The sequence below is a fragment of the Corvus hawaiiensis genome, chromosome 13 (assembly GCF_020740725.1).
Source record: "Corvus hawaiiensis isolate bCorHaw1 chromosome 13, bCorHaw1.pri.cur, whole genome shotgun sequence".
NCBI classification, from domain to species: domain Eukaryota; kingdom Metazoa; phylum Chordata; class Aves; order Passeriformes; family Corvidae; genus Corvus; species Corvus hawaiiensis.
Genome location: NC_063225.1, coordinates 20,647,349 through 20,673,413, shown reverse-complemented (window position 1 = coordinate 20,673,413; position 26,065 = coordinate 20,647,349). Strand labels below are relative to the sequence as shown.

Here is a 26,065-nt window from a genome sequence, read left to right as displayed (position 1 = left end):
AGTTTCCCAGCCCAAAGCAGAGTTTCCCAGCCCAAAGCAGAGTTTCCCAGCTCAAAGCAGAGTTTCCCGGCCCAAAGCAGAGTTTCCCGGCCCAAAGCAGAGTTTCCCGGCCCAAAGCAGAGTTTCCCGGCCCAAAGCAGAGTTTCCCGGCCCAAAGCAGAGTTTCCCGGCCCAAAGCAGAGTTTCCCGGCCCAAAGCAGAGTTTCCCGGCCCAAAGCAGAGTTTCCCGGCCCGAAGCGGCGCTTCCCGGCCCAAAGCGGCGCTTCCCGGCCCAAAGCGGCGCTTCCCGGCCCAAAGCGGCGCTTCCCGGCCCAAAGCGGCGCTTCCCGGCCCAAAGCGGCGCTTCCCGGCCCAAAGCGGCGCTTCCCGGCCCAAAGCGGCGCTTCCCGGCCCAAAGCGGCGCTTCCCGGCCCAAAGCGGCGCTTCCCGGCCCAAAGCGGCGCTTCCCGGCCCAAAGCGGCGCTTCCCGGCCCAAAGCGGCGCTTCCCGGCCCAAAGCGGCGCTTCCCGGCCCAAAGCGGCGCTTCCCGGCCCAAAGCGGCGCTTCCCGGCCCAAAGCGGCGCTTCCCGGCCCAAAGCAGAGTTTCCCAGCCCAAAGCAGAGTTTCCCAGCCCAAAGCGGCAATTCCCAGCCCAAAGCGGCGCTTCCTGGCCCAAAGCGGCGCTTCCCGGCCCAAAGCGGCGCTTCCCGGCCCAAAGCGGCGCTTCCCGGCCCAAAGCGGAGTTTGAGCTGCCTGCTGTGTAAAATCCCAGCCCTGCTGTGGGAGGTGGGGTGAGGGATGCTTCAGTGAGGCCGAGTTTAGGCTCTCCACAGCTGGAGAGAAGGAATTCCTGCCCGCTCAGCGCTGCATCCAGAGGGACTCAGCCCCAGCGCATCCAAGCAGCAGGAGAAGGCCGGAATTCCAGCCACAGGGAAGAGGAAAGCGGGAAGGAAACGCATTCAAAGGCAGCAGGGACACCACGCTTTGTGGAGCGGATCTGCTCTGCTTCACACGCCGAGCTCCGTGCTCCACACCGCGTTTTTAGCGGGCCTTTCTCCCCGAGCGCTTCGGCTGCTCCCGCTTCTCCCGCCCCTGGGAGCTGGCACGAGGGCAGTGCCGCTGGAATCAGGGCTCCAGCAGAGCCCAGCTCCTCCCTGCCCGGGCAGCGTTCGAGCTGCGTGGCCTACTGACACCGCAGGGATTATGGGGCCAGAAATAACCCGTGTGGGGCAGCTCCTCCCCGCAGCATCCCACACCGCGTTTCTGAGCTGCCATTCGATTCTGGCACCGGATTAGCGCATCCTAATCCCTGCAGGAATCACCGCCGCGGGCTGGGCGCTCGCAGCCCCTCGTGCTGCACTCACACCTCGCGCAATTTCTGTGCCAAAGGGTGAAACCACCCCAAAAACGCCCGTCTGGGGTCATTGCTGAGCTTGGGGGAGTTTTCCAGGCGAGGGGGAGCCCCGCAGCTTCACCCAGAGCTGCTCCCAGCGCTTTCGCAGCAGAAGTGAAATCCAATTAAAGGCCAAGCAGATTTGGACTCTTGGAGCAGGCAGCAGCAAAGGGAGAGGAAATAAAGCACGGAGAGAAGCCTCCTTTGCTCGGTGTAAATTAAAACAAGGAGCATCACCGCCACGCTGCCAACGCTAATTGTGTTTAATTACACTGCAGGGATTCTGTGGCGCTCGGGAGGGACACGAGTGGCCACCTAAACGAAACCTGATTCGAGCCGTGTGCCCCTGACCCGAGTTCAAAGGTTCTACTTGTATTTTACACCCCGTGTTTTGTTGTACTTTACACCCAGAGCTCCAAAGCCGTCCCTTGGCAGGGTGACAGCACCCAGGAGTCCCCTGTCCCCTCCACAAGAGGCCACGTTCAACTGGGCAGCAACTTCACAGCAGCTTTAAAAGATTGGGATTTTTAAAAAATACCTTCCTAGAGCCCAGCAAAAGCAGCGGGAGAATGGATCCCTCTGATAAACAGATCCAGCTGCGACAGCCGTGGTCGAGGCAGGAGAATCCCAACAGGGATTCTCTCCCAGCCCTCAGGAATTTGCTGCTGAGGCTTTTCCTGAACCTAAGGTGCTCTGTCTGCTGCCATCCAAGCAAATCCAGGTTCCCACAAAGCACCCAACAATCTTTCTTCAGCAGTTCTCCTCCTCTGAGAGGCAACAGCTCCGTCTTGCTTCGCAGGAGGACGACCACGGGGTCGTGGCTTGGAAAATCCTTTGGGAATGAGAACTGCGTTTTGTCCCGGAGCAGGAGAGTGCCAGGGCACTGCCCCTCCTCCTGTGGTCTGGGCTCCATTCTCCCTGTAATTCCCTGCCTGCAAACCAAACCCCACCCCACATTTATCTTTATTTAGGGTTTGGGGTTTGTTTTTTTCCTTCACTCCATATGGCTCAAGATTGGGGTCACCAAACCAATGCTGGTGCTGCTAAAAATAGGAGCTTTGGGAGCCTGAGACCCCGAAGTGAGAACAGAAGCTGCTGCTGAGCAGCAAAGTGCTGAAAACCCTGTCAGATAAAAATGCAACCATGTAAGGCCGAAAGGAACCCAGCAGTACAATATCTGAGCCTTCCCTCAGGTTCAGCACCCCCAAAACTGGGGAGAATCGGGAATTGTCCTGGCTCTGTTCTGTTTCTGGAAGCAAAGAGCTGAAGTTCCAGCAGGGGAAAAAAAAAGATCTAATCACAAATATCCCATTAAAAGAAATTAAAATACTGAATTGCCCTCGTGCTTGACAGCAAGCAAAGCTCTCACAGCACCCAGTGGTTACACACAGCTGCTCCAGCATCGCTCCCAACACCAGAACTGCCAGAAATGGGATAAAACTGAAATATTCCCAAAACCACAAAGGTCACAGGTGACACTGGAAGGAGGAACCCAGAGGGGACTGTGGTCCCACAGCATTGTAACTTAAAACAATCCCGTTTCTAGGCTAGAGGGGCTAAATGCACCAAATATCCTGTTTCTTACAGCAAAATGAAGCCCAAAGAGTGGCTTTTTCTCACTGAATTTCCCTCTCAGTGCAGCTTCAGAGCAACCGCACCGGCACAGCTCCAGAGCTCTGAGCCAACCCTGCACGTGGAATTCCTGTACCAAGCCTGGGATTTCACCTTTGGAAAGGTGTTTTTACCTTTACTTGACCTTAAATCAACGCCCCCTGTTTCTGAGGGGATGGATCACCCTCAACTAAAGAACAGACCCGGATTTCTTCCCTTGCAGCAGAGCAGGCAAGGCCCAGCTTCCCCAATTCCATAAAAACAAGGAAGAGCCCATCCAGGAGACTCCCAAAGTCCAGGTGCAGGTGGGCTCTGAGTCACAACCCCGAGCTGTTGGGCTGCTCTGGGATTTGGGAAACACTTCCCAGGGAAGTGTTTCCCAAAGCTCCCGGTTTCTGAGGGAGCTGCAGGGTGCCTGTGGCCATCCAAAACCCACATGAGCTCTCTGACAGCGAGCTTCCTGTTCATTCCCTGGAATCCTGAAGGTCCCAGCAGTGCAAACCAAGCTGCCTGATCAGCCCAAACTCCAAATCTTTGGCTCCGAAGCACAGGAACATTTCTTACTCTGCTAAATCCAGCAGGCTGGATTTAGCTCTATTTATATCTATTTATATCTATTTGTATCTATTTCTATTTACTTATTTTCTCCCTGCCGTTTATTCCTGGCTTGCTTGGATGCTCCAAGGGTGGAGCCAGGCTGGGAGAGCTGGGGGTGCTCACCTGGAGAGGAGAAGGCTCCAGGGAGAGCTCAGAGCCCCTTGCAGGGCCTGAAGGGGCTCCAGGAGAGCTGGAGAGGGACTGGGGACAAGGCATGGAGGGACAGGACACAGGGAATGGCTACAGAGTGCAAAAGGGTGGCTTTAGGGTAAATCTTGGGAAGGAATTCTCCCCTGTGAAGGTGGGGAGGTGCTGGGATGGAATTCCCAGCACAGCCGTGGCTGCCCCTGGATCCCTGGCAGTGCCCAAGGCCGGGCTGGACATTGGAACAGTGGGAGGTGTCCCTGCCCGTGGATGAGTTTTAAGGTCCCTCCCAACCCAAACTGTTCTGGGATCCTATGAAATCCATGAATTGGCTGCTTGCAACCATCAAACTCCCTGGAAAAGGCTGCTTTGGGTGAACTCCATTGGGAAACCTCCGTCAGGAATGATCCACCGCAGGAGAACAAACGGGGATTTGCCGCTGCTTGAAGACACAGAGAGGACCAGCTCCAAACCAAGCTGCAAAACTGCATTTTAGGGATTTCCTAATCCTTTGGCAAGACAGGAGCTTCCCACCATCCCATGGCTGGCACGGATTTCACCAGGCTACCACCCAGAGCAGCTGAACCCTGACTCAGAGCGGCTTTCAAACCGCTCCAGCATCATTTCACTCGCTGCAAGCGCTCTGAAACGCCAGCAATTCAAACGCTTCCCCATCTGCAGCCTGAACCTGAGGCAGGCTCTGCTTCACCACCACAAAGCTTTTCCAACAAACCACGGGAAAAAAATAACCCCGGAGCGCTCAGCCAAGCTGGTGCACGCTCAGGTTTAAAAATGCTCCGAGCATCTGTTTTTCGCAAGCTCCTGCTGTCCGCCCTCACGGAATTATTCCAGGCTGCCTCGGTCTGCCTCTCGTCTGCTGGGAGCTCTCTGCACTGCCAAAAGCCTTCTCGGGCTCTTCTCTAGGCACTTCAACCCATCTTCTCCTCATTTCCAAGGTGTCCTTGGTCACTTTTCCCAAGCTGCTGGAATTCCACGCGGTTGCTTTTTCCGGCCGAGCGCATTTTTTCCTAGTCCCTGATATTCCCCTTCCTCTTGTTTTCCTGCTCTATCAAGACACCAGCTACAAAACTCTTCATTTTTAGGTTCCCAAACCAGCCCAAGAGCCCCAAGAGCCCTCTGAGCACTCCCAAAAAGTGAGGAGCTACCCCTTGGTCCCATCCAGTCGTTGCTGTGGATTTTAAAACACGGAATGCCGAACTACAGGAATTAGAGCAAAGATCACCCTTTTTTTTTTGCTTTTTAAAGCCAAAGTCGCAGATAATAATCCTGATTTGAATGATTGGATGTTGGATTTGATAGAGAGCTTTGGTAATTCCCGAGTCATGTTTTACCAGGTAAGCTCTCTCCTCCAGCTTTACAGAAGTCAGGATTCATATTCTGGAATTAACTGGGGAAAAAGCAAAGTCCCTGGATTTATACCCAAATACTCCTGTTTGGAGGAGTTTGACTGAACACACAAAGCCCATCCTCAGACATCCAAAGGATCAGACACCGGCCTGTGGAACCCCCAGACCAGCCAGCCCAATTCCAGCCTCCAGAAAGAAGAATTCTGCTGGGAAGCTTTTAAAAATGGAAAAGGGCTTGGAGTAAGGAAGACCCAAGCTGTGGGGGCTGCCTGTGCTTTGCTGGCCATGACAATGTGACCTCCCACTCTAAAGTTCATCAAAACTAAACTTCAGAGGAGCACGGACACAGGAATTCTCCCGTTTTTAGTAAAGCTGTAACACCACCCTAAAGAAAAACACCCCAAAATCTCAGGAACGGAGGCAGGCGTAGCACGTGTGTGAATTTTAGGAGCTGTGGTAATGACCAAGTAGATGGAAACCATGAAATAAAACTGGTGATGGGTCTCTGAGGCTGATAAAGCCAACTTGGGCTGGGCTGAGAAGATAAAACAGGACTTGGGACGACAGCAGAGGTCTGGCAGCAGAACCTCCAAGAAGTCCTTGGTTTGGGCGGCAGAGGGATGCACACAGCAGCAACCACCTGACCACTGCAGGACCCCACTGGACAGGGCTCTGCTGGAAGGAAACTGGGATGCAGGTGGGAATGCCACCTGCAGGACACTGGGAACAACCCTTCAGCTCGGCTCAATCTTGAGCTGGGCCCAGCTGGAAGCGTGGCCGGGTTCACCCCTCACACTGCAGAAAACGTGCCTGGAGAAGCTCCACAGGCACAGCCAGGAAAACACCACCTCCCAAGGACAACAGCCTCCTCTCCTCACGTAAACTGCACTGACTGAAGCAGCCGTGGCTGGAAAGGTTCCGATGGAATTCCAGGAGAGCTTTCCAAGTAGCGGTTGTTGCCTCTTTACCTGCTGGCAGAATTTCCCAGGGTAAACACGTCACTCGTGCTGCCGGCATCGCGGCTTCCAACGTGGGAGCTGGAGGAGGAGGAGGAGGAGGAGGGAGAGAACTTTGAACGTTCTCCTCGCTGCTCAGCCCACACTCAGGCTCCAAAAATGCTCTGGGAAGCCGTTCCTCACATTTATCTGGGGACCATTAAAAGGCGCAGCAGAACTCGGGCGCTGCGGAACGGACGAGGCTCAGCGGTCACAAACAAGGGACACAAGTGAAGTTTTTTACTGGCTCCTTCAAGAAGAAATCCGTTTTCAGAATTCAGGATTAATTTGGCTAATCTTCCTCATTTTGTGGTCACTTTTATACTGGTTGTTGCCAACAGAAAACCCGTATTCTTGTTTCAACCAGCTAGTTCCTTCTTCATCCACGCAGAGGATGAACTAAACAAGCGCCACCTGACTTAATTTGGTTTTATTTTCCCTCGTGCCCATCTCAGAACAACCTGAGCAATTTCAAGTCCTCAAGAACGGCCAAGAACTCTCAGCACTTCGGGGCAGAGCTTGCCAGCTTGCTCCCCAGTCCAACCCCCGTGTCGGTGTGCTGAAAAACCACTGCAGATTTCGCAGGGGGGCAGCCCAAGCACCCATTTTACACAACAAAACAATCCCTAAATCCCAACCACTCCGTGGTGGAATTACCACCACGCCGAAGCCTTTGGTTTTCCAGCTGCTCGTTTCAAAATGAAGATACTTCAAAGGTGAAACAGCAAGTGGAAAAGTCACGTTTTCCTCCCCTCCACGAGGAGCTTTGAAGCATTAAAGCGATTTTCCAACAGCTACACTTAGGAAGTGCAGGTTAAACACAGATCTTGCTGACAGACTGGCTTCTTCCAGCTTCCCCATCTCTCCCCCAGTTCCACCTGAACTCTGCTCTGGATACGAGCCATGAGCAGAAAGTGTCATTTTCCCAGCAGAACATCCAGGAAAAGTTCGATTCCTGACACATTTCCCTGGGATCTTAAGAAGTGTTGATGCAAGAGCTTTCAAAACAAGCCACCCGAGCGCCAAACACCTCCTCCTGGTTTTAGCAAGCTTAAATCCATAGGTGAGCCTGACTCCAGGCATTCTGAACTGCACCAAGTCTGGAAAAATTACTGGGAATTCAGCAGGGATCTCCTGCCAGAGGTGGGGAGAAAGCTGCTTCCCACAAACAGCCAGCATTCCAGCGGGAATTCTCTGCTCCAGGTGACAGGTACATGGCCATTCCTGTATCACCCTGACCTCGGCAGCACTTGGACTATCACCTTTCGTGACTCTGATGATTCCATATCAATAAAAGATAAGAAATTCCTGCCTCTGCGCTTTGGGATCCCTCCCTGCCCCTTCAAAGCACACACCCGTGGGTGAGAGGTTGCTTTCAGAGGAGATCTGAAGGAATACCCACAACGCAGGAAATGGCTGGACCTGCTCCCCGTGCCAAAGAGGAATTGTTCTCTTTCAGGAAGCTTCCCATGGGCCATTATTTGCTGAAAAAAGCCCAGCTCCTCTGCAGCAGGGCCTATAACCTTTACATTAAAATTGGGGTAAACTCTCCAGAGCACCAACAAACCTTAGGATTTTTAACCCTCAGAAGGATCTCAACCTCACACTCGGCTTGGGGTGCTCCACTCCTTCCCAAGCAGATTTTCACTCACCTGCGTGAGCTCCCACAGCACTACAGGCACTCAGAGTCCCCCTCACCGCTTCATTAAAAAGAGAAATTAATGAGCTTCCAGGACACACCAGGGGGCTGCAATCTCCCCCCACGCCAAGAGCAGCTCGGTCAGCTTCAAGCCCAGCACGGAAGTCACGATAAAGCCCCTTCCCAGCTCTGCCCCGACACTTCATCGCTGCCCTCCAGCCTCTTAACAAACGCCAAATGTTTGCACTGCCCCCCAGCCATTCGGGATTGTCGTCCCAGCTGCTGGCATTTGACACCTTCCCTGCTCCTCCCGCACCCACACGCGACCCATTTCCATTGAACTCCTTCTCGGGGAGCTGCTCCCCTCTGGGAACTCAGCAGTGCCACAGGGAGGGAGCACAGAACCACATTTAATCCACAACTCAGCCCATCCAGCCCCTTCCCGGGAGCCCCTAACTCCCACACAGCTCCAGCAGGGCTGTCCCAGACTCCAGAGAAAAGCGCCTCAGGCTGCAGAGAGCCTCCAGTTTTCATTCACGGTGTGGATGGCAAACTCTGGTTAACAGAGACAGACACAAGGCTTACCGCCGGTTCCACAGGGCAAAATCTGCACGTACTCCGGGAATAATTCTCCTCTGGGATCTTTGGGACAGTATTTTTCCCATCTAGATCTTGCCTATCGCTGTCAAACACGCCAAAAGCCTCAATGCTGGCCTAGTGGAAGGAGTCCCTGCCCATGGCAGGGAGGGGGAAATGGGATGGGCTGTAAGGTCCCTTCCAACCCAAACCAATCTGGGATTCCACAACGCTGTGATTTCAGGATTTCCCCGGAGCAAAAAGCCAAGGACTTCATGCTGCAAGGCAAAATTCACCTCGACAGCAAGAAAACTCTCGGCCTGAATATTATCTGCAGAGCAGAAAGGAAGGCGAGGGAAAGGAGGACGAAAGGATGGAACTAGCGCGGAACTGGTGCCCTAGCAAGGCACCCCTTCCTCCTAGGCAGATTTCCCAGCGGATCCAGAGCAGAGCCTCCTGAGAGCCCGAGCTCCCGGCCCTTCCCAGCACTCCCGGCCCGAGCAGCCCTGCCCGTGATGCTGCACAAGGAGCATCTCCCCGTCCGGAGCGCTGCGGGAGCGCACAGCCCAGCCCGGCCCGGCGGATCAGACACGCATTCTGCTCGGCGCTGCTGCAGGGTTTCCTTGGAGCAGGAGGCTCGGCTGGAGCAGCCGCTTGGCCCCGCTCCGCTCTGCCACTAATTGTCATGCACTTGGCTGCGAACTCGCCGGGGAGGAGGCAGCCGCGCTGGATTTAGCTCACGCTATCCTACAAGGAACGGAGAAGGCTTGGGGTGTGGTGGGTTGGTTGTTTCTTTTTTCCTTTTTTTTTTCCCCCCCCTTTTTTTTTTTTTTTAATTCCTTCTTTTACGCTCCTATCAGAAGGACCTCTCCAGTTGCTAAGGAACTACGGGGTTTATTGCATTATAAATGATTTAAGGCGGCCCGGCAGATGCAGGTTCAGTAGGCGGGAGGAGATGAGGAGATGTTCCATTTTACCGGCGGCACGAGGCGCCTCAGGAGGAGCCGGGGGAGGCCGAGCCTGTCGTGTCCCCCCCCCCTTCCTCCTCCTCCTTCCCCCCTTCCCCCTTCCCCTGTGGGGCCCAAATTCACGAGGGATTCCCCCCAAACCCGGGGTCGCCCCCCCACCCGCGGGGTTGCCCACAGCGCACCCTCCGCCACAGCAACGCGCCCCCCCTCCCGCTCCCCCCGCCGCCGCCCTCCCTCACCGTTCTGCGCCGCGGCGGGTCCCGGCAGCAGCGCGGCCGTCGCCAGCAGCAGCGAGAAGGCGGCGGGGAGCGGCCCGGAGCGCGGCATCCTCCTGAGGCAGGGGCAGGAGGAGGAGGAAGCGGAGGAGGAGGAAGGTGAGGAGGGTGAGGAGGGTGAGGCGGCGGCGGCGGCGGGAGCGGCGGCTCCGTCCGTCCTTCTCCGCCGACCTCCTACCGCAGCGCAGCGCCCGCTCTCGCGAGAGCTGCCGGGGGCGGGGGGCGACGCCGCCGGGGAGGGGACGGGCCGGGAGGGGACGGGAAGGGAAGGGAAGGGAGGGGGGGCGGTGTCAGCGCTCGCCTCGCCCGCCCCCCGCCGCCATGTTGTGTCCCTTCGGGCCGTTCTCCTCAGCCCTGCTGCGGCTTCCAGGCCGCGGCTTCCCCTCCTTGCGGAGCTGCCGAGCTGGTGGCGGGACAGGGGCGCCCAGGCGGCGGGGAGCTGCCCCCCTGCCCTTTCTGCCGTGCCCTCAGGGGCGCCATGGCGGAGGCTGCCTGAGGCATCGGTACCGTCAGGGCCCCGATGGCGGAGCCCTCTTGAAGGAACCGTCCCTTCAGAGGCGCTGAGGGCGCGATGGCGGAGCCCACCTGAGACAGCTTCCCAACAGGGGCGTTGAGGGTGTGATGGTGGAGCTCCTTGTCGGGGATATGCCCCCTCAGAGGCAGCGTGGCAGAGCCTGCCTGAGGAATCTGTCCCGTCAGGAGCACTGAGGGTGACGATGGTGCAACCCCTCATCGGGGAGCCGTCCTCTCAGGGACACCATGGTGGAGCTGTGAGTAATCTCTTCCCATAGGGGCACTGAGGACATGGTGGCAGAGCCCCTTGTGAGGGAACCTTCCCCTCAGGGCAGCATGGTGGAGCCCCTACTCAGGGACACCATGACGGAGCCCACCTGAGGGATCCATCCCCTCAGGGGCACTGAGGGGGCCATGGCAGAGCCTTCCTGAGGCATCAATCCCCGCAAGCACCATGGCAGAGCCTGCCTGAGGGATCCTCCCCTCAGAGGCACCATGGCAGTGCCTGCCTGAGGGATCCATCCCCTCAGGGGCACTGAGGGGGCCATGGCAGAGCCTTCCTGAGGCATCAATCCCCGCAAGCACCATGGCAGAGCCCGCCTGAGGGATCCATCCCCTCAGGGACACGGAGGGCACCATGGCGGAGCCCGCCTGAGGGATCCTCCCCTCAGAGGCACTTAGCAGTGGAATTGTGGGCAAAAAGCACAAAAACTCGCTCCAGGGTGGCTGGACAAGCCAGTCATGCTGGAAAACAGCGAATTTGGGTGGCTTTTCTCTATTTTCCTGTCACAAATCACAGATGCCAGGTCAGACTGGCTCCTTGCTTTTGCTTTTGTTCTGTGCCCGTGACCCCAGCTGATGGCGGGGAGATACGAGGCTTGTAGGAGGCAGAGAAGGAGACTGGGGGGGAAAAAACCCAGCAAAAAATCCCTCAAAATCAGATTTTCAGCTTTGTGCAGAGCCCTGTTTCACTGGCGTGCCCGCAACAGTGGGGTGGGCTGGGGAATGGGTGGTGACATCCCAAACTGTGCTGATTTCTTGGCTTTGTATCCCTCCTCCTTCACCCTGCAGACAGACTCCACATCCTTTTATTGCCGCTGTGACTCACTGAAAACAAGGCTCAGGCACACCTTTTCCGTGAAAACCCTGCCGAAATCCCTGCCTGAGCACTTCAGGCCTTGCATGAGGATGGCAGGGGCGAGGTCACGCCTGAGGAGCAGCGGCGGCGGGGTTTGCCCGTGTGCTGGTGCTGCACGTCCCGCTGCCTGCCGCTGGCTCCCCTCTGTGAAAAACGAGGTTCGCTCTCCTGTGAGAATTTAAAGGGTTTAATAGAAAGACAATAAGAGACACATAAAATAAAGCAAAGGGATAACGGCCGGGTGCCTTGGCGCTCTGCCAAGAGCACACCTGATGCTCCAGGTGAGTCCTTTTTATACCATTTTTACTGTCTGTTCTCTATTCATATTCAAACTTTCCCCGGAGCTGTTCTGCATGGCCACTCCTTGGTTCCGCCTTTTTAGAGCATGCGTATTCTTCTGCCTTGCGGTTTTATTTCTTTTGATTCTTGGGGTTGGGCCCGCTAGGTAAGAGTGGATGGTAGGGTGGATCTCTCAATTCTCCAGACAGTCAGGGCTGATTGCAGCTTTGGCCTCTTTGCCCCCCGGGCAGAGCGGTGATAGCGGCTCTGGGCTCTCCTGGCCGCCCGCTCTCCGGGCAGAGCAGCCTTTGGGCCCTTTTGTTCCCTGGACAAAGTGTTGATCAGCAGCTCCTCGGGCCTCATCCTCTGCTCGCTTGGAGGTTCTCTTACTTGCTCACACTTGCTAACATTCTTGCTAAAAAGAGAGAAAACTACATCCACACAGCAAAAAGCATTTCTAAATAATAATATCTACCTTAATACTTTGCGAGAAGCCAGCATTATAATATATGTTTATAACACCAGGGACGCCAGGTTTGCTGTGCCTCAGAGATTCCACCCGCTGGAGAACTTCCATGGTGCATTTCCATGACTCACTGGTGGTGCCAGCTGATTCATCTGGGTGACACCGCTCTGCTTTTTCTTGCCTCTTTTTCCCCCACCCTTGCGTGGAACAATTGTGACAGCAGCCCTTGCGAACCAGACAAAAAGAGGAACAGAGACCCCGAAATCCCGGTTTGCCATGGCGGTGCCCCTCGTGCTGCTGTCTGCACGCTGTTTTCCCAGGATTTCGCTGTAACTCTGCTCCTTGCAGACACCCACTCGCTATTAGGCCTTACCTCCAGTGCCTGCTTTCCAAGTTTGGAAGGAGGGAGCGCTGGGAGCGGGCTCTGGATCTGCACAGTAATCCTTGCTCCGTAACCATGGCAGCTCCGGGTGACTCACGCTGCCACAGGCCCGCGCCCAAGTTAGCAGGAGGAATTTTCCCCCTCCCTCTGTCACCAGCTCGGTTTTGCCGGAGTTTCTCTCCACAATTACATAACTCAGCTGTCACTTGTGCTCCTCTGGTTCTGCCTCAGGGACAAGCCCGGGACACTGCCCCGCTCTCACCTGGAGCTTCCCTGGAAAGGCTCCATTCCAAGTCATTCTGCACGGAGCCAATCCATGGATTTGTGATGGCACAGCACAAGAAACCAGAGCAGAAAGTCACGGATCTCATCCAGGGCTTGCTGTTGCCTTCTCTTGGAGCACAAAGTCCCTACAAATCCCCAGTGATTTATGACAAGGTACTCAGCTATCCAGCCATATAAAAACTGTGGCCAAAAACCCCTCTTGTTGGAGGGGAATCCTCTTGCAACTGGAGTTATGCAGGAAAAGGGGATTTGCCAGCACTAGATGCACCACGGTGGCTTGGTGGTGAGGAAAACCCCGGTGTTCCCAGCAGGGTGAGCCTGAGCAGGGTGACGTGTTCGGCTCGTGTGGGGACGGTCATTCCTGGCTTTGGGAATGCCAGGGAAAATTCGTGTCGGAGTTTTCACAATCCCTGCGTTTTCCCTTCGATCAAGACCCATCTTTTCACCTGGTGGGTCTCAATTTGGATTATTCTCTGCTTATTCCTTCAGGAAAAGGAGGACAGAAAATCTTGGGAGCCAGGCGAGCAAAGAGGACGCAAAAAAAACCCCCATAATCGGCAGGAAATTCAGGAGAGTTTCGGTTCTCAGAGAGCAGCTAAGAGGCATCATCCTTATTTTGTGGGGGATTTTGAGCTTGTCTTCTTGCAGCTGTGAGTGTTTGAGAGATCCCTGCTATTTCCATGTGTTTAGTGATATCCTTGAAAGCATTCACAGAATCCTTTGGGCTGGAAGGCATTTCAAGGATCATCCTATTCCACCCCCTGCCACGGGCAGGGACACCTCCCACTGTCCCAGCTGGCTCCAAGCCCCATCCAGCCTGGCCTGGGACACTTCCAGGGATCCAGGGGCAGCCACAGCTGCTCTGGGAATTCCATCCCAGCGCATCCCCACCCTCAAAGGGAAGAATTTCTTTGCTTTGCCTCACTTGGGCTCACTTTCTTTTGAATCTGTTCTGCGCTAGGGCAGAGCATGAAACAGAGCCCAGCAAAAAACTGTTCTTTTTCAGCTGCTCCCGGGGCTGAGAAACCCTGGATAACATCAGATAATGCTCCCAGGGCCTCGTGCCAGGAAAACTCCGATCCCAAAAGGTGACTGGGACCTGATTAATGGGTATTCATCTCCCCAGAGGCACAATGGCAGCTGGAGAACGACATTAACCCCATCAGATAACAACGGGGTGAGTCACACAAAGGCTCCGTGCCTCGCACACACCCTGCTGCACAGGTCACCCCTTCCGTCTTCATCCTAAACAGCCAGGGAAAGATTAAACGGAGCGAAAACCCCAGTGCTCTGAGGAACGAGAGATGGGAGAGCTTGGAAAAATCGCACAGTGACGTGCTCTGAGGGAAAAGAGTCAAAGGCAAAGCTGCTCAACTCACAGGGAAAAAAAACAACAACCGCGAAAAGATCTCAGGGCAGTGAAAAAAACCAATCTGGATGTGCTTTTTTTTGCTTAGCAGAAAGCTGAGCTGGCACTTGCCGATGCTGTGGGGGATGGCCGCTGGGTTATTCCCAGCCAGCGCCCCGGCTCCTCCCCGTGCCAGCCCTGCTCACACCGGTGTCGCTCCGTGGTTTCCTCGGAGCAGAAGCGGCTTTCCGTGCGCAGCAAACCGTGACAGAAAGGCTGCTGTGGGGCAGGGCGGTTCGGAATGCGAGCACAGAGCCCGGGGAGCAGGGCTGAGATCAGCTCGGCTACGGCACAAAGCTGGAGTTTGCCTGACCTCATTTTCTGTAGGGAAGGAGCAAGAGGGACACAAAGAAATCAAACTGGTTCCCCCGCTCCTCCCTCCTCCCTGAGCCAGCCCAAAATTATTTGTCTCCCTTGCAAATTCTTCATCCAGCTCAGCCACGACTGCAATGTTTTTCTCCACCCAGCTTTTTAGGGAATGGGGTCCAACAACTTAGCCATTCCCTGACCTCATTACCCTGAGGGAAGGGATATGTTGGAAGCAGCTCCATGCAGCCACGGGCAGGATGCGTGGGGACAGCCGTGCTACACCCCAGCTTGCTCCTGGGTGCCACTGAGGGTCTCCGGGATGGCACAGGGGGAAAACTTGGAGCATCTGGAGGAGTTTTCAGGAGGTGGAGCTGTGGCCGGTGCGGCAGGAGCAGACGGCAGGTGGCAGCCCTGGATTAGCGCAGGCTGGGCAGCGCCTGCAGCTGGGCTCCCTCTCCTCCCTGAGCGGAAAAGCAGCGATTTGGGCTCTTGTGGTGGCTGCAGGGACAGCGCCGTGTCCCGGGGTGTTCCCCACGGACACTCGGACTGTTGCCGTGGCGTTTCAGCAGCCTGGCGTGGGGCTTTGGACAAGGCGTGCAGGGAGGGCTCTTCTCCCAAAGGGGTGGGCAAGGAAAGGGAGCACCAGGGAAGGAGCAGCAGCCCCCGAGGTAAGGGCAGCAGCCAGGAGTCCTGGTCATTCTGCGCACCAGCAGCAATAGGATAGGCTGGACATATCAATCCACAGCTCAGGATCCATCCCAGTGAGGGCACCTAGGGCTGGACAGAGCCAGCTGATCCCTGGGCAGATCCAAGGGCACAAACCAGGCCTGAGCTCAAGCTGGGAAATCAATCCAGGCCAGGATTCAGATCCCTGGGGCCCAGAGGTGCAAGGATAGCTGCAGCTAAACTGGAGACCAGCACTCCAGGAGCTCAGCTCAAACCAGGCCAGCCCTGAGCTGAGCTTAAAAGGGTTCCCAAGCCCGTGGGTGGGAATGCCATCCCGGCTGGGGCTGCCCAGGGCCCTCAGTGCCCCTGGCACTTGCCACTCAGCTCTGGTTTGCTCAAGAGGCAGAAGAGCTGGTGCCTCCCCGTCAGTCACAGCCAGGGACACCTCAGGGAGCTGTTTTCCCTCACTTTTCCCTCAGGGACGTGTTTGTCTGTGCCACCCTGGCTGTGTGGGCACTTGGTTTGTCCAGCCCGGAGGAGGCTGAGGGGACACCTCCCTGAGGGGCAGTGGAGGGGCAGGGACCCAGCTCTTCACTCTCCTGAGCAGGGGCAGGCCCCAGGGAATGGCTGGAGCTGAGTCAGGGAGGGCCAGGTGGGATTTCGGGAAAGGTCCTTCCCCCAGAGGGAAGCACTGCCCAGGGTCCCAGGGAATGGGCACGGCCCAAGGCTGCCAGGGACAAGGTGGGATTGATGGGCATCTGTGCCAGGGGCTGGACTGATGATCCCAGTGGGTCCCTTCCAATCCGCCTGTTCTGTGATTCCGTGGTTCCCTCCTGGCTCGTGGCTCTGGTCCCACACGGTGTGGGGTCACTCTGGGGGTGCCCAGGGCTGGTTTGGGGTTGGGGACAGGTCCCTGCCCCATCCATCCATGAGAACTGCGCTCTCACAGCCATCACCGAGCACCAGGATTCCCTCCTGGCTCCTGTCCCACGCCGTGCCTGTCCCCACATTGTCGCTGTGGAGTGCCCAGGGCCGGTTCGGGGTTGAGGACCCGTCCCTGCCCCAGCCATCGATGGGAGCTGCGCTCTCACGGCCACCACAAGCGCGGCCAGGGCCGCCGCGGGGCGCGGGCAGCCAGGCAGAAAGGCCGATAATCCATCTGCCTAAAGAGCAGTGATTAACATGAAATGAAGACAATGAGCCGCGATCGGTGTGGCAATGACCATGGGGACAGCCAGGAGTTGGGCACCGAGCTGGCGCCAGCAGCCCGGGCAGCGCGGGGACCGCCCTGTGCTGCTTCTCCCATCTCGGGGGGGGATGTTGATCTTGCCCACCCCTGCGGCTCATCCTGCAGCAGCTAAATCCCGGTGGATGTTATCAGGTGGCCTTGGCAATGATAAATAGAGTTGTCGCAGTCCTGCGTTAGCCAGCGGTGTTTCTGCCCCCGATGGCTCTCGCTCTGCTCAGCGCTCCCCGCTGCCCCGGGGCACGTTTAGTTCAGCCAGCGGTGCAACGCGTTCATTAAAGGGATTTAATGAAACCTGAGGCTCCCTCCCCCCTCGGGAGTGCGGCACCTAAAATAAACCAACGGTGAGAAAGGGCTGGGCCCAGCCAGGGGGCACGGAGAGACTTTAATGGCCCGGAGCAGCTTTACCTGGGACCCCCCACCATCCATCCACCCACCCTCTGCTCCTGCTCCATGTAAGGCCAGACCAGGGAGTTGTTCTTGCTTTGAGCTGAAATGTGCTGAATCTGGCCTAGTTTGGGCTTCCAGACCGGGAAAGGGCCGCTTTCCTCATGTTGGGATCTGGAAGGACAGGGATAGAGCGTGCAAACCGTCCCAAGATCGAGGTGTGATGCACAACTCAGATCCAAAACCTTCTCCCGGTGGCTGAGGGGTTACCAAAACCCCAGAGTCATCTAGGCCAGTCCAAAATTATTGTTACAACCCCCCAAAAGCAGAGCCAGGGCTGGGGCTGTGCTGCTCAGTGCCACAGCTTGGGGTGGCCTGTGCAGGCCCAGCAGCTGGACTTTGCTGATCCTTGTGGGTCCCTTCCAGCTCGGGATATTCCACGGTTCCATGCCCCACTGGGGTCTAGAAATGGGCTAAACTAGGAGAACTGGGGACTTTAGGCTCTGTGTGTGTCGGGGACAATGTTTGGCTTTCGGACTCCTGAAAAACGAGAGCTGAGGAAACTGCAGGGGAGAGGATTGGGAAGAGCTGCACGCACACGGTAAAAGAAAAGCAATTTCTGAAGAGAAGGGGGTTTTTTATCAACAGAAGAAAATGAACAACAACAAGTGACCGGATTGGGCTGAATATCCCCAGTATTTCACCTCCTGAAGCTCAGAGGAGGGACAAGAGGGGAGCTCTAATTGATGGCAAACATTCCAGCTGGCGCTGAATTCCAGGAGAGACTTTTCTAGCGGGTATTGCGAAGGATGACTGTGATTCTTTGGGCATTTCGGGGTTAGATTGCAGCAAAACTGCAGCAAAAAGCAATTTGGCTTTAATCAACTCTCTAACAAAGGCCCGGCATAGTAAAGAGCAGAAAGCATCGGGAGGTAGGAAATTGTCAGCCTTGCTGGAGCTGGAAGATAAGATTGTGCTCCCTCCGGCTACGCTGAGAGAAGATAAATTATCCGTGGGGGCAACTCGGAGAGAAAATAATGTGCAATTAAAGTTGCTTGAATTATACTTTTAGGGAAGCACGAGCGCAGGGAAAAAACAGCCTCAGTGGAAAGGCTGAAACCTCCTTCCCGTGTGCTTCTAGAAAGCAGAACTAGTTTTTTTTGGGGGGGAAAAAAAACGATAAATTTGGGGGGAAAAAGTGATAACTTGGGCAGGGCAGCCCTAAAGAAGAGCAAAGGATGTGTCTCTGCAAGGGAGAGAGATGCTGGGCCTGGGGCTGTGTGCGGGGGAAGCAGCTCTGGGCTCGCCAGGAGCCAGAGGCAGGGCTGGGAACGGCTGGAGAAGGCTGGGAATGTCCTCCCTAAGGGTCCCTGCCAGCAGCTGGGCCTCTGCGGGGGCACAGGGCTCAGCTCTGCCAGGAGCACGGCTGGGGCTGCGCAGCTGCACACCCTCTGCCGCATCCTGGGGGCTCCCTGAGATCCTGGGAAGGCCGGGAAAAGCCCTGAGGCCACGCGGCGTTCAGGGAGAGCAGATGGGCGCAGAGGTGCCAGGTTATTGCAGGCTTTGCTGACCTCTGCCCTTCTGCGGGCTCTGGTGGAGCACAGGTTGAAAAGGGCTCCGTGTTTCCGTGGATGAATGTCCTGCACATCCCCGTATTCCTGAGAGGCCCTTCCCCAGCTGCGCCCCTGCCCCAGAGCTGATGGTGAGTGGGGAATCTCCTGAAAACCGGCAGAAACAGGAGCGTCCTGTGCTGCAAATCCCCTGCGGAGCATCCCGGCACCCTCCCGCCCAGGGGCAGCTCTGGCAGATCGTGAAAAACGAGGTTCGCTCTCCTGTGAGAATTTAAAGGGTTTAATAGAAAGACAATAAGAGACACATAAAATAAAGCAAAGGGATAACGGCCGGGTGCCTTGGCGCTCTGCCAAGAGCACACCTGATGCTCCAGGTGAGTCCTTTTTATACCATTTTTACTGTCTGTTCTCTATTCATATTCAAACTTTCCCCGGAGCTGTTCTGCATGGGCACTCCTTGGTTCCGCCTTTTTAGAGCATGCGTATTCTTCTGCCTTGCGGTTTTATTTCTCTTGATTCTTGGGGTTGGGCCCGCTAGGTAAGAGTGGATGGTAGGGTGGATCTCTTAATTCTCCAGACAGTCAGGGCTGATTGCAGCTTTGGGCTTCTTTGCCCCCCGGGCAGAGCGGTGATAGCGGCTCTGGGCTCTCCTGGCCGCCCGCTCTCCGGGCAGAGCAGCCTTTGGGCCCTTTTGTTCCCTGGACAAAGTGTTGATCAGCAGCTCCTCGGGCCTCATCCTCTGCTCGCTGGGAGGTTCTCTTACTTGCTCACACTTGCTAACATTCTTGCTAAAAAGAGAGAAAACTACATCCACACAGCAAAAAGCATTTCTAACATTATATAATACCTACCTTAATACTTTGCGAGAAGCCAACATTACAATATATGTTTATAACAAGATGGTGTGGGCACGGCTGGCAACGCTCCGAAGGTGGCATCTCGGGCACCGCTCTGCTTTGTCGCGTGGCCACGGGACAGCTGCACTCGAGCTGAGAGCAGCGGCCACAGACTGGCTCCTGCAGTTGCCACATTCCCCCTTCCGAGCTGGCAGCTGCCTCGGAGGAAGGGGGAATGAGGAGGAGGAGGAGGATGGCGCTGAGACGGAGGAGCCGCTTTGGGAAGGGCTTTTCTTGGAAAAAAGCTCCGCGCCGTGTGCGGCACAGAGTGGGCTCCGAAAATAATCCGAGCCTGGAAACGTGGTGTGCTCGCAGTCAGCTGCTCCGGGAGCGGCAGCGCGGGGGTTATTCCATCTCCAGGCCTCATTCCCGTTGGATCGGCCCTTTCCCACTGCTGGAATAACTGGGAGAGCCGTGGCACCGGCGGTGCCTGGGATGGAGAGCTGCTGAATTCCCAGCCAAGCTCGAAGGGACCTTTGGCTTCCATCTCGTTCGGGAATGGAAGAGTTCCAGAATGGGAGAGGAGCGGCGGGCACGTGCTGCGTTCCCAGGAAACCGGGCTGGAGAGGGATGCGGGCTGCGTCTGGGAGCGGGGCGCTCACGGGATCCTGGGCTCTGTGCTCTAGGGATGTGTCTGTGTGTCCTTGTGTCTGTGTGTCCCTGTGTGTGTGTGTCCATGTGTCCGTGTGTCTGTCTGTCTGTGTGTCCATGTGTCCCTGTGTCCATGCACAGCCTGGCAGCCGGATGTGCCTCTGGAGCAGTGGGATGCAAGACAGGGCAGGGCCGTGTGTCCCTGTGTCCATGTGCCCATGTGTCCATATGTCTGTGTGTCACTGTGCCTATGTGTCCCTGTGTCCGTGTGTCCCTGTGTCCATGTGCCCATGTGCCCGTGTGTCCCTGTGTCCCTGTGTCCCTGTGTCCATGTGCCCATGTGTCCATATGTCTGTGTGTCACTGTGCCTATGTGTCCCTGTGTCCGTGTGTCCCTGTGTCCATGTGCCCATGTGCCCGTGTGTCCATGTGTCCCTGTGTCCCTGTGTCCCTGTGTCCATGTGCCCATGTGTCCATATGTCTGTGTGTCCGTGTGCCCATGGGCCCGTGTGTCCCTGTGCCCGTGTGTCCCTGTGTCCGTGTGTCCCTGTGCCCGTGTGTCCGTGTGTCCGTGTGTCCATGTGCCCGTGTGTCCCTGTGTCCGTGTGTCCGTGTGTCCCTGTGCCTGTGTGTCCGTGTGTCCCTGTGTCCGTGTGTCCGTGTGTCCGTGTGCCCATGTGTCCGTGTGTCCCTGTGCCCGTGTGTCCGTGTGTCCCTGTGCCCGTGTGTCCCTGTGTCCGTGTGTCCCTGTGCCTGTGTGTCCGTGTGCCCGTGTGTCCGTGTGTCCGTGTGTCCCTGTGTCCGTGTGTCCGTGTGTCCCTGTGTCCGTGTGTCCCTGTGTCCGTGTGTCCGTGTGTCCCTGTGTCCGTGTGTCCCTGTGCCCGTGTGTCCCTGTGCCTGTGTGTCCGTGTGCCCCTGTGCCCGTGTGTCCGTGTGTCCCTGTGCCTGTGTGTCCGTGTGTCCGTGTGTCCCTGTGCCCGTGTGTCCCTGTGCCCGTGTGTCCCTGTGTCCCTGTGCCCGTGTGTCCCTGTGCCCGTGTGTCCCTGTGCCCGTGTGTCCGTGTGCCCGTGTGTCCGTGTGTCCCTGTGCCCGTGTGCCCGTGTGTCCGTGTGTCCGTGTGTCCGTGTGTCCCTGTGCCCATGTGTCCGTGTGCCCGTGTGCCCGTGTGTCCGTGTGTCCCTGTGTCCCTGTGCCCATGTGCCCGTGTGTCCGTGTGTCCCTGTGCCCGTGTGTCCCTGTGCCCGTGTGTCCCTGTGTCCCTGTGCCCATGTGCCCGTGTGTCCGTGTGTCCCTGTGCCTGTGTGTCCGTGTGTCCCTGTGCCCGTGTGTCCCTGTGCCCGTGTGTCCGTGTGTCCGTGTGCCCGTGTGTCCCTGTGTCCGTGTGCCCGTGTGTCCGTGTGTCCGTGTGTCCCTGTGCCCGTGTGTCCCTGTGTCCGTGTGTCCCTGTGTCCGTGTGTCCGTGTGTCCGTGTGCCCATGTGTCCGTGTGTCCCTGTGCCCGTGTGTCCGTGTGTCCGTGTGCCCGTGTGTCCGTGTGCCCGTGTGTCCCTGTGCCCGTGTGTCCGTGTGTCCGTGTGTCCGTGTGTCCGTGTGCCCGTGTGTCCCTGTGTCCCTGTGTCCATGTGCCCGTGTGCCCGTGTGCCCGTGTGTCCCTGTGTCCATGTGCCCGTGTGTCCGTGTGTCCCTGTGTCCATGTGCCCGTGTGTCCCTGTGCCCGTGTGTCCCTGTGCCCGTGTGTCCGTGTGTCCCTGTGTCCCTGTGTCCCTGTGTCCGTGTGTCCCTGTGCCCGTGTGCCCGTGTGTCCCTGTGTCCCTGTGCCCGTGTGTCCCTGTGCCTGTGTGCCCGTGTGTCCCTGTGCCCGTGTGTCCCAGGGTGTTCCAAGCCCCGTCCCGCCTGGCCTTGGGCGGTGCCAGGGCAGCCACAGCTGCTCCGGGCAGTCCTGCTTTAGGATTTGCCCAGCTTCAGGGCACTTTAGGGCAAGGAAAAGCTTGGGGCGAAGCACTCGGGTCTGGGTAAGGCCTGTGCAGCAGTGGCAGTGCCGCGGTGCCACCGCTTCCCTGGGGACACAGTGACCCCCATGGCAGTGCCACCACTTCCCTGGGCACAAGATGACCCCCGTGGCAGTGCCACCGATTCCCTGGGCACACAGTGACCTCCATGGCAGTGCCGCAGTGCCACCACTTCCCTGGGCACACGGTGACCCCTGTCCTCCCCCCGGGCACTGCCCGGGTGTTCGTCCCGCCTGGCTGCCCGTAGCCTGGCGCTGCTGCTGCTGCTCTGCTGCCCACGAGGAGTTTGTTTGCAGTTGCAGCGTGGGGTTTGTCGTTCACTGAAGGAGAGGCCTCGAGGAAAGGCTTGGGAGATGCGGGCTCTTTGCCCCCCGCGCTGGAAGCCATCCTGCAGAGGGGTTGCTGAGCAAAAGAAGAGCCTGGTGGCTTTTCTCTGATAAGAAACCACCTGGCTGATATCGACAGACAGCGGGGCTGCTCTGAGCCGAATTCATTTGCCAGGAGATCAAAGCGCTGCACGCGCTTTGGGACCCAAGCAGGAACCTCTGGCTCCTGCAGGCTGCTCCGGGAATTTCTCTGGCCTCAGGTGTGCGGGGTGCAATGCTCCTGCTGCTGCCTTCCAGAGGGGACAGGAATCCCGCTCGGTGACAGAGCACGGAGCTGAGCACAGACGGGTGATGAAGGTCTCGTATTCCTTAGATTTGGGGGGAAAACCCCTTTTTTTTCCTTCTCCCTGATGGGTGTGGGGTGATGGTGACTCCCAGCCCGGAGGTGGTGGCAGCAGAGCTGGGTGGGAGGATGTGGGAGCGAAGCAGGAGGGAAGGAGAAGGGAAAAGGCCTCATTTTCCATGGCTGGGGGAGGGGAAGACCTCTCCAAGGGCTCCTCATCCCTTCGTGCCTCAGGCAGCTGGAATAGAGGAGCTTTTCATCCTGCAGGCTGTGGAAAAACCTCTGGGAACAGGGCACAACCCTCTCCCTGCTCCCGGAATGACGTGGCTTCGGGGTGTTGGTACCAGACACACATCCCCGGAGCCCAGACCGGGATAAAACCCCCTTGGGAATGCCTGATCCCACCCAGGATCTCACCGGAGCCGAGGGCTGGGGAAGGGATCCGGGGCAAGGGCTGCTCGCAGCGCTGCTGCAAATTTAATCGCGTTTTCAAAAATAACCAGCTCTGGGCTGGGGAGGCCGCGTGGGCCTGGCTGAGCGCCGGGCACAGCTGGCAGGGGCTGCCCTTGGCACGCACACGGCTCGGGAAGGCTCTCCCGAGCCTTTTCTGGGAACGTTGGGGGTGACTCTGAGCTCACCCTCCCTCACTCCCCGTTGCAGACCCCTCCGGGCGATTTTTGGGCAAAATGAATTAAAGGTGGTCGCACTGTCCCTGTCCCCCCTTCCCGGTGCGTGTTCCCACTTCTTCCCTTGCACCGGAGCTCCCCGGTGGGAATCTGGGCGGCTGACCTCAATAAATTGTTCCTATTTCAATTGGGATTGGTTCATCTGCATTGCAGGAGCATCCCAGACCTCTGGCACTGCTGGCTCTTGCCATCCTGGCTCCTGCCCAGATCTGGGGACGGATAAAACCTCCATGGATTCAGGGAAAACCCATTTTGTGGAGCTGGTGTGAGCCGAGGGACAGCCAGAGGCTCTGAGCCCTCGCTCCGGGCATCTCCTGGCAGTGGGGACTCGCTGGGAGTGGGTTCGGGAAGGAGCGGGATGCCGCTGCAGGAGCAGGGCTCAGCCGCACCTGGGAGCTCATCCCGTTCCCATCGGGATGGCTCCGCCTCTGGAGCCCGCCCTGGGCTTGGGAACAGCCCTGGGACAACGCTGAGCTGTGCCCTGAGCGGCCTCTGCCCCAGCACAGCCCTGGCACAGCTGCTGGGTGACTCCAGCCCTGGCCCCACATCCCAGCACAGCCCCATCCAAGGAATGCCAGCTCTGTCCCAGCAGGATTGGGGCTCTCCAGAGGCAGCCTCAGGTTGGGCTTGTGGGCTCGTTTTCTCCTGCCACTGTCTCCCTGCTCTGCCCCGTGGTCCAAAAGCCCCCAAAGGCCCTTCCTGCTCCTCCCTGTCCTCTGGGGTTGGCACTGGGATGTTCCTTGGAGGACCCAGCGCTGGGTTAAGGAGCTCTCCGTGAGTCCAAGGATCCTGCAGTGGGCAGTGCAGGTGGCACCGTGTGAATCCAGCTTCCAATACAGGTCGCTTTCCCCGTCCCTGGCAGTGCCCCACGCCAGGCTGGACACGGCTGGGAGCACCCTGGGGCAGTGGGAGGTGTCCTTGGATGGGTTTTAAGGTCCCTCCCAACCCAAACCGTGCTGGGATTCCCTGATCCTGGCAGATTTGGGGGATAGAGGGTGGGATTTACGCTCCAACCCCTGCCATGCTGGTGGGAAAGCTGGGAATATGGGAAATAATGGGAATGAGCCTCCTGGGCAGCACACACTCGATTCCCACCTCCCTAACCGCTGGAAACCGGAGCTGGGCGGCATTTCCACGGGGATCACGGCCAGGAGGAGCAGCCCCGATTCCCAGAGCTGACCCTGGACACCTCGTTGGGAGGCTCCGGATGTGTCCCAGCGCCTCCCTCCCACCCCCGATTGAACCCTGGCTGGGCACGGAATTAAACTTGCAAATTGCAGGTTTTTGAGGAAGGAAAAGAAGCCAAAAGAATCATTTGGGATGGAGACATCCCCGACTGAAATCCCACCCCCCCCGGAAGCCCTTTCATCGTTAATTAACAAGCGAGCAGCGTGGATTTTAACTCCGAGCGTGTCTTGATGTTAAAAACCTGCCTTTGTTTCCAAGCTTCTTCGTTTCTCCTGGCTTTTTTTTTTAATTGTTTGGTGTTCCTATTGAACACTGGAAAGCTCCAGGTGCTCAGAGCTCCCTTGGTGCCTTCAAACAGCCCCAGGAGCAGAGCAGCACTCGTGGCCGAGGAATCAACGCCGTGCTGCTGCTTTCATCGCCTGAACTGGTGGCAGGAGGGACAAAGTCGGGATGCTGGGAAGCGCTGCCCTGGGCAGGGATGGCAACCGATGTCTTGTCAGGGATGGGGTGGGGGGGGATTGATGCCCTTTTCTCGGATTCCACCTGTGGTTTTGGGAGAGCTGGAGGTGCCTGTGGAGTTGTTGGGCCAGCTCTGTGCCAGGCTCACCCCCAGCAGCGCGGGCAGCGGCGCAGGGAGGGATTCTGCCCCCGTGCCCAGGTGAGGCCCCACCTGCGGAGCTGCCCCAGCTCTGAGCCCAACAGCAGCGGGACCTGGAGCTGCTGGAGAGAGCCCAGAGGAGGCCCCGGAGCTGCTCCAGGGCTGGAGCCCCTCTGCTCTGGAGCCAGGCTGGGAGAGCTGGGGGTGCTCAGCTGGAGAGGAGAAGGCTCCAGGGAGAGCTCAGAGCCCCTGGCAGGGCCTAAAGGGGCTCCAGGAGAGCTGGAGAGGGACTGGGGCCAAGGCATGGAGGGATGGACACAGGGAATGGCTACAGAGTGCAAAAGGGTGGCTTTAGGGTAAATCTTGGGAAGGAATTCTCCCCTGTGAGGGTGGGGAGGTGCTGGGATGGAATTCCCAGCACAGCCGTGGCTGCCCCTGGATCCCTGGCAGTGCCCAAGGCCGGGCTGGACATTGGAACAGTGGGAGGTGTCCCTGCCCGTGGATGAGACAATCCTGAAGGTCCCTTCCAAGGAATGCTGCCGACTTTCAGGGCCCGTCTGGGAATGGAGCGCAGGACCCCCCGTTCAGTCCCTTTCGAAGCGGGTTGGCCTCATCCCCGTGCCATCCTTGCTGCTGCCACCCGTGGGTGCCCAGCCTTTCACCGCCTCCCTTCCTGCCGAACCCTCCCTCGCCTGCCAGGGGGAAAAAACCACGCATGGAATGGTTTAATTACAGCACGTCTGGGGTTATTTTAACTCGCCTTTAATCCGCAGCTCCCCTGTAATCACCAGGGCGAGGAGCTTCCTTTGCTCCGCACCCAGCCCAGCCCCGTGGGCGTCCCCCTGCAGGTGCCGCGGCTCCCAAACCTTTGGGGTTTCCCCCCGTGCCCCCAGCACGGTGTGGGGCTGCCGCTGGACAGCCGGCGTGGGTCAATCATTAACCAGGATTTTCCTGGGAAGCAGCCTGGGCTGCGCCTGGCAAATCCCGGCTGCCCTTCGTCCTGCCCAGAGGAGATGGCTCAGCCTTCCTGCCTGGCTCCCTGCACCTCATCCCGACTCTGAGATCCCCAAAATCCCGACTCTGAGGTGCCCAAAATCCCGAATCTGAGATCCCCCAAATCCCTGGTTCTGCGCATCCCATCCCGAATCTGAGATCCCCAAAATCCCGACTCTGAGATCCTCAAAATCCCGACTCTGAGGTGCCCAAAATCCCGAATCTGAGATCCCCCAAATCCCT

The 26,065-nt window shown here is 57.6% G+C and overlaps 1 protein-coding gene across 2 annotated transcripts in view; it reads right to left on the bottom strand.

The window, feature by feature from the left end:
- NPTN (neuroplastin) overlaps positions 1–9,751 on the bottom strand; it is a 51,581-nt gene extending 41,830 nt beyond the window's left edge. The window contains exon 1 of one of the 2 annotated variants that reach the window (XM_048317401.1): positions 9,509–9,751. In XM_048317401.1, coding sequence (XP_048173358.1) covers positions 9,509–9,596 — 88 coding nt within the window. In that variant the 5' untranslated portion in view covers positions 9,597–9,751. The remainder of the gene's footprint in view (positions 1–9,508) is intronic. The other variant, XM_048317402.1, reaches the window with a different exon arrangement.
- Between the last annotated feature and the right edge of the window lie 16,314 nt (positions 9,752–26,065).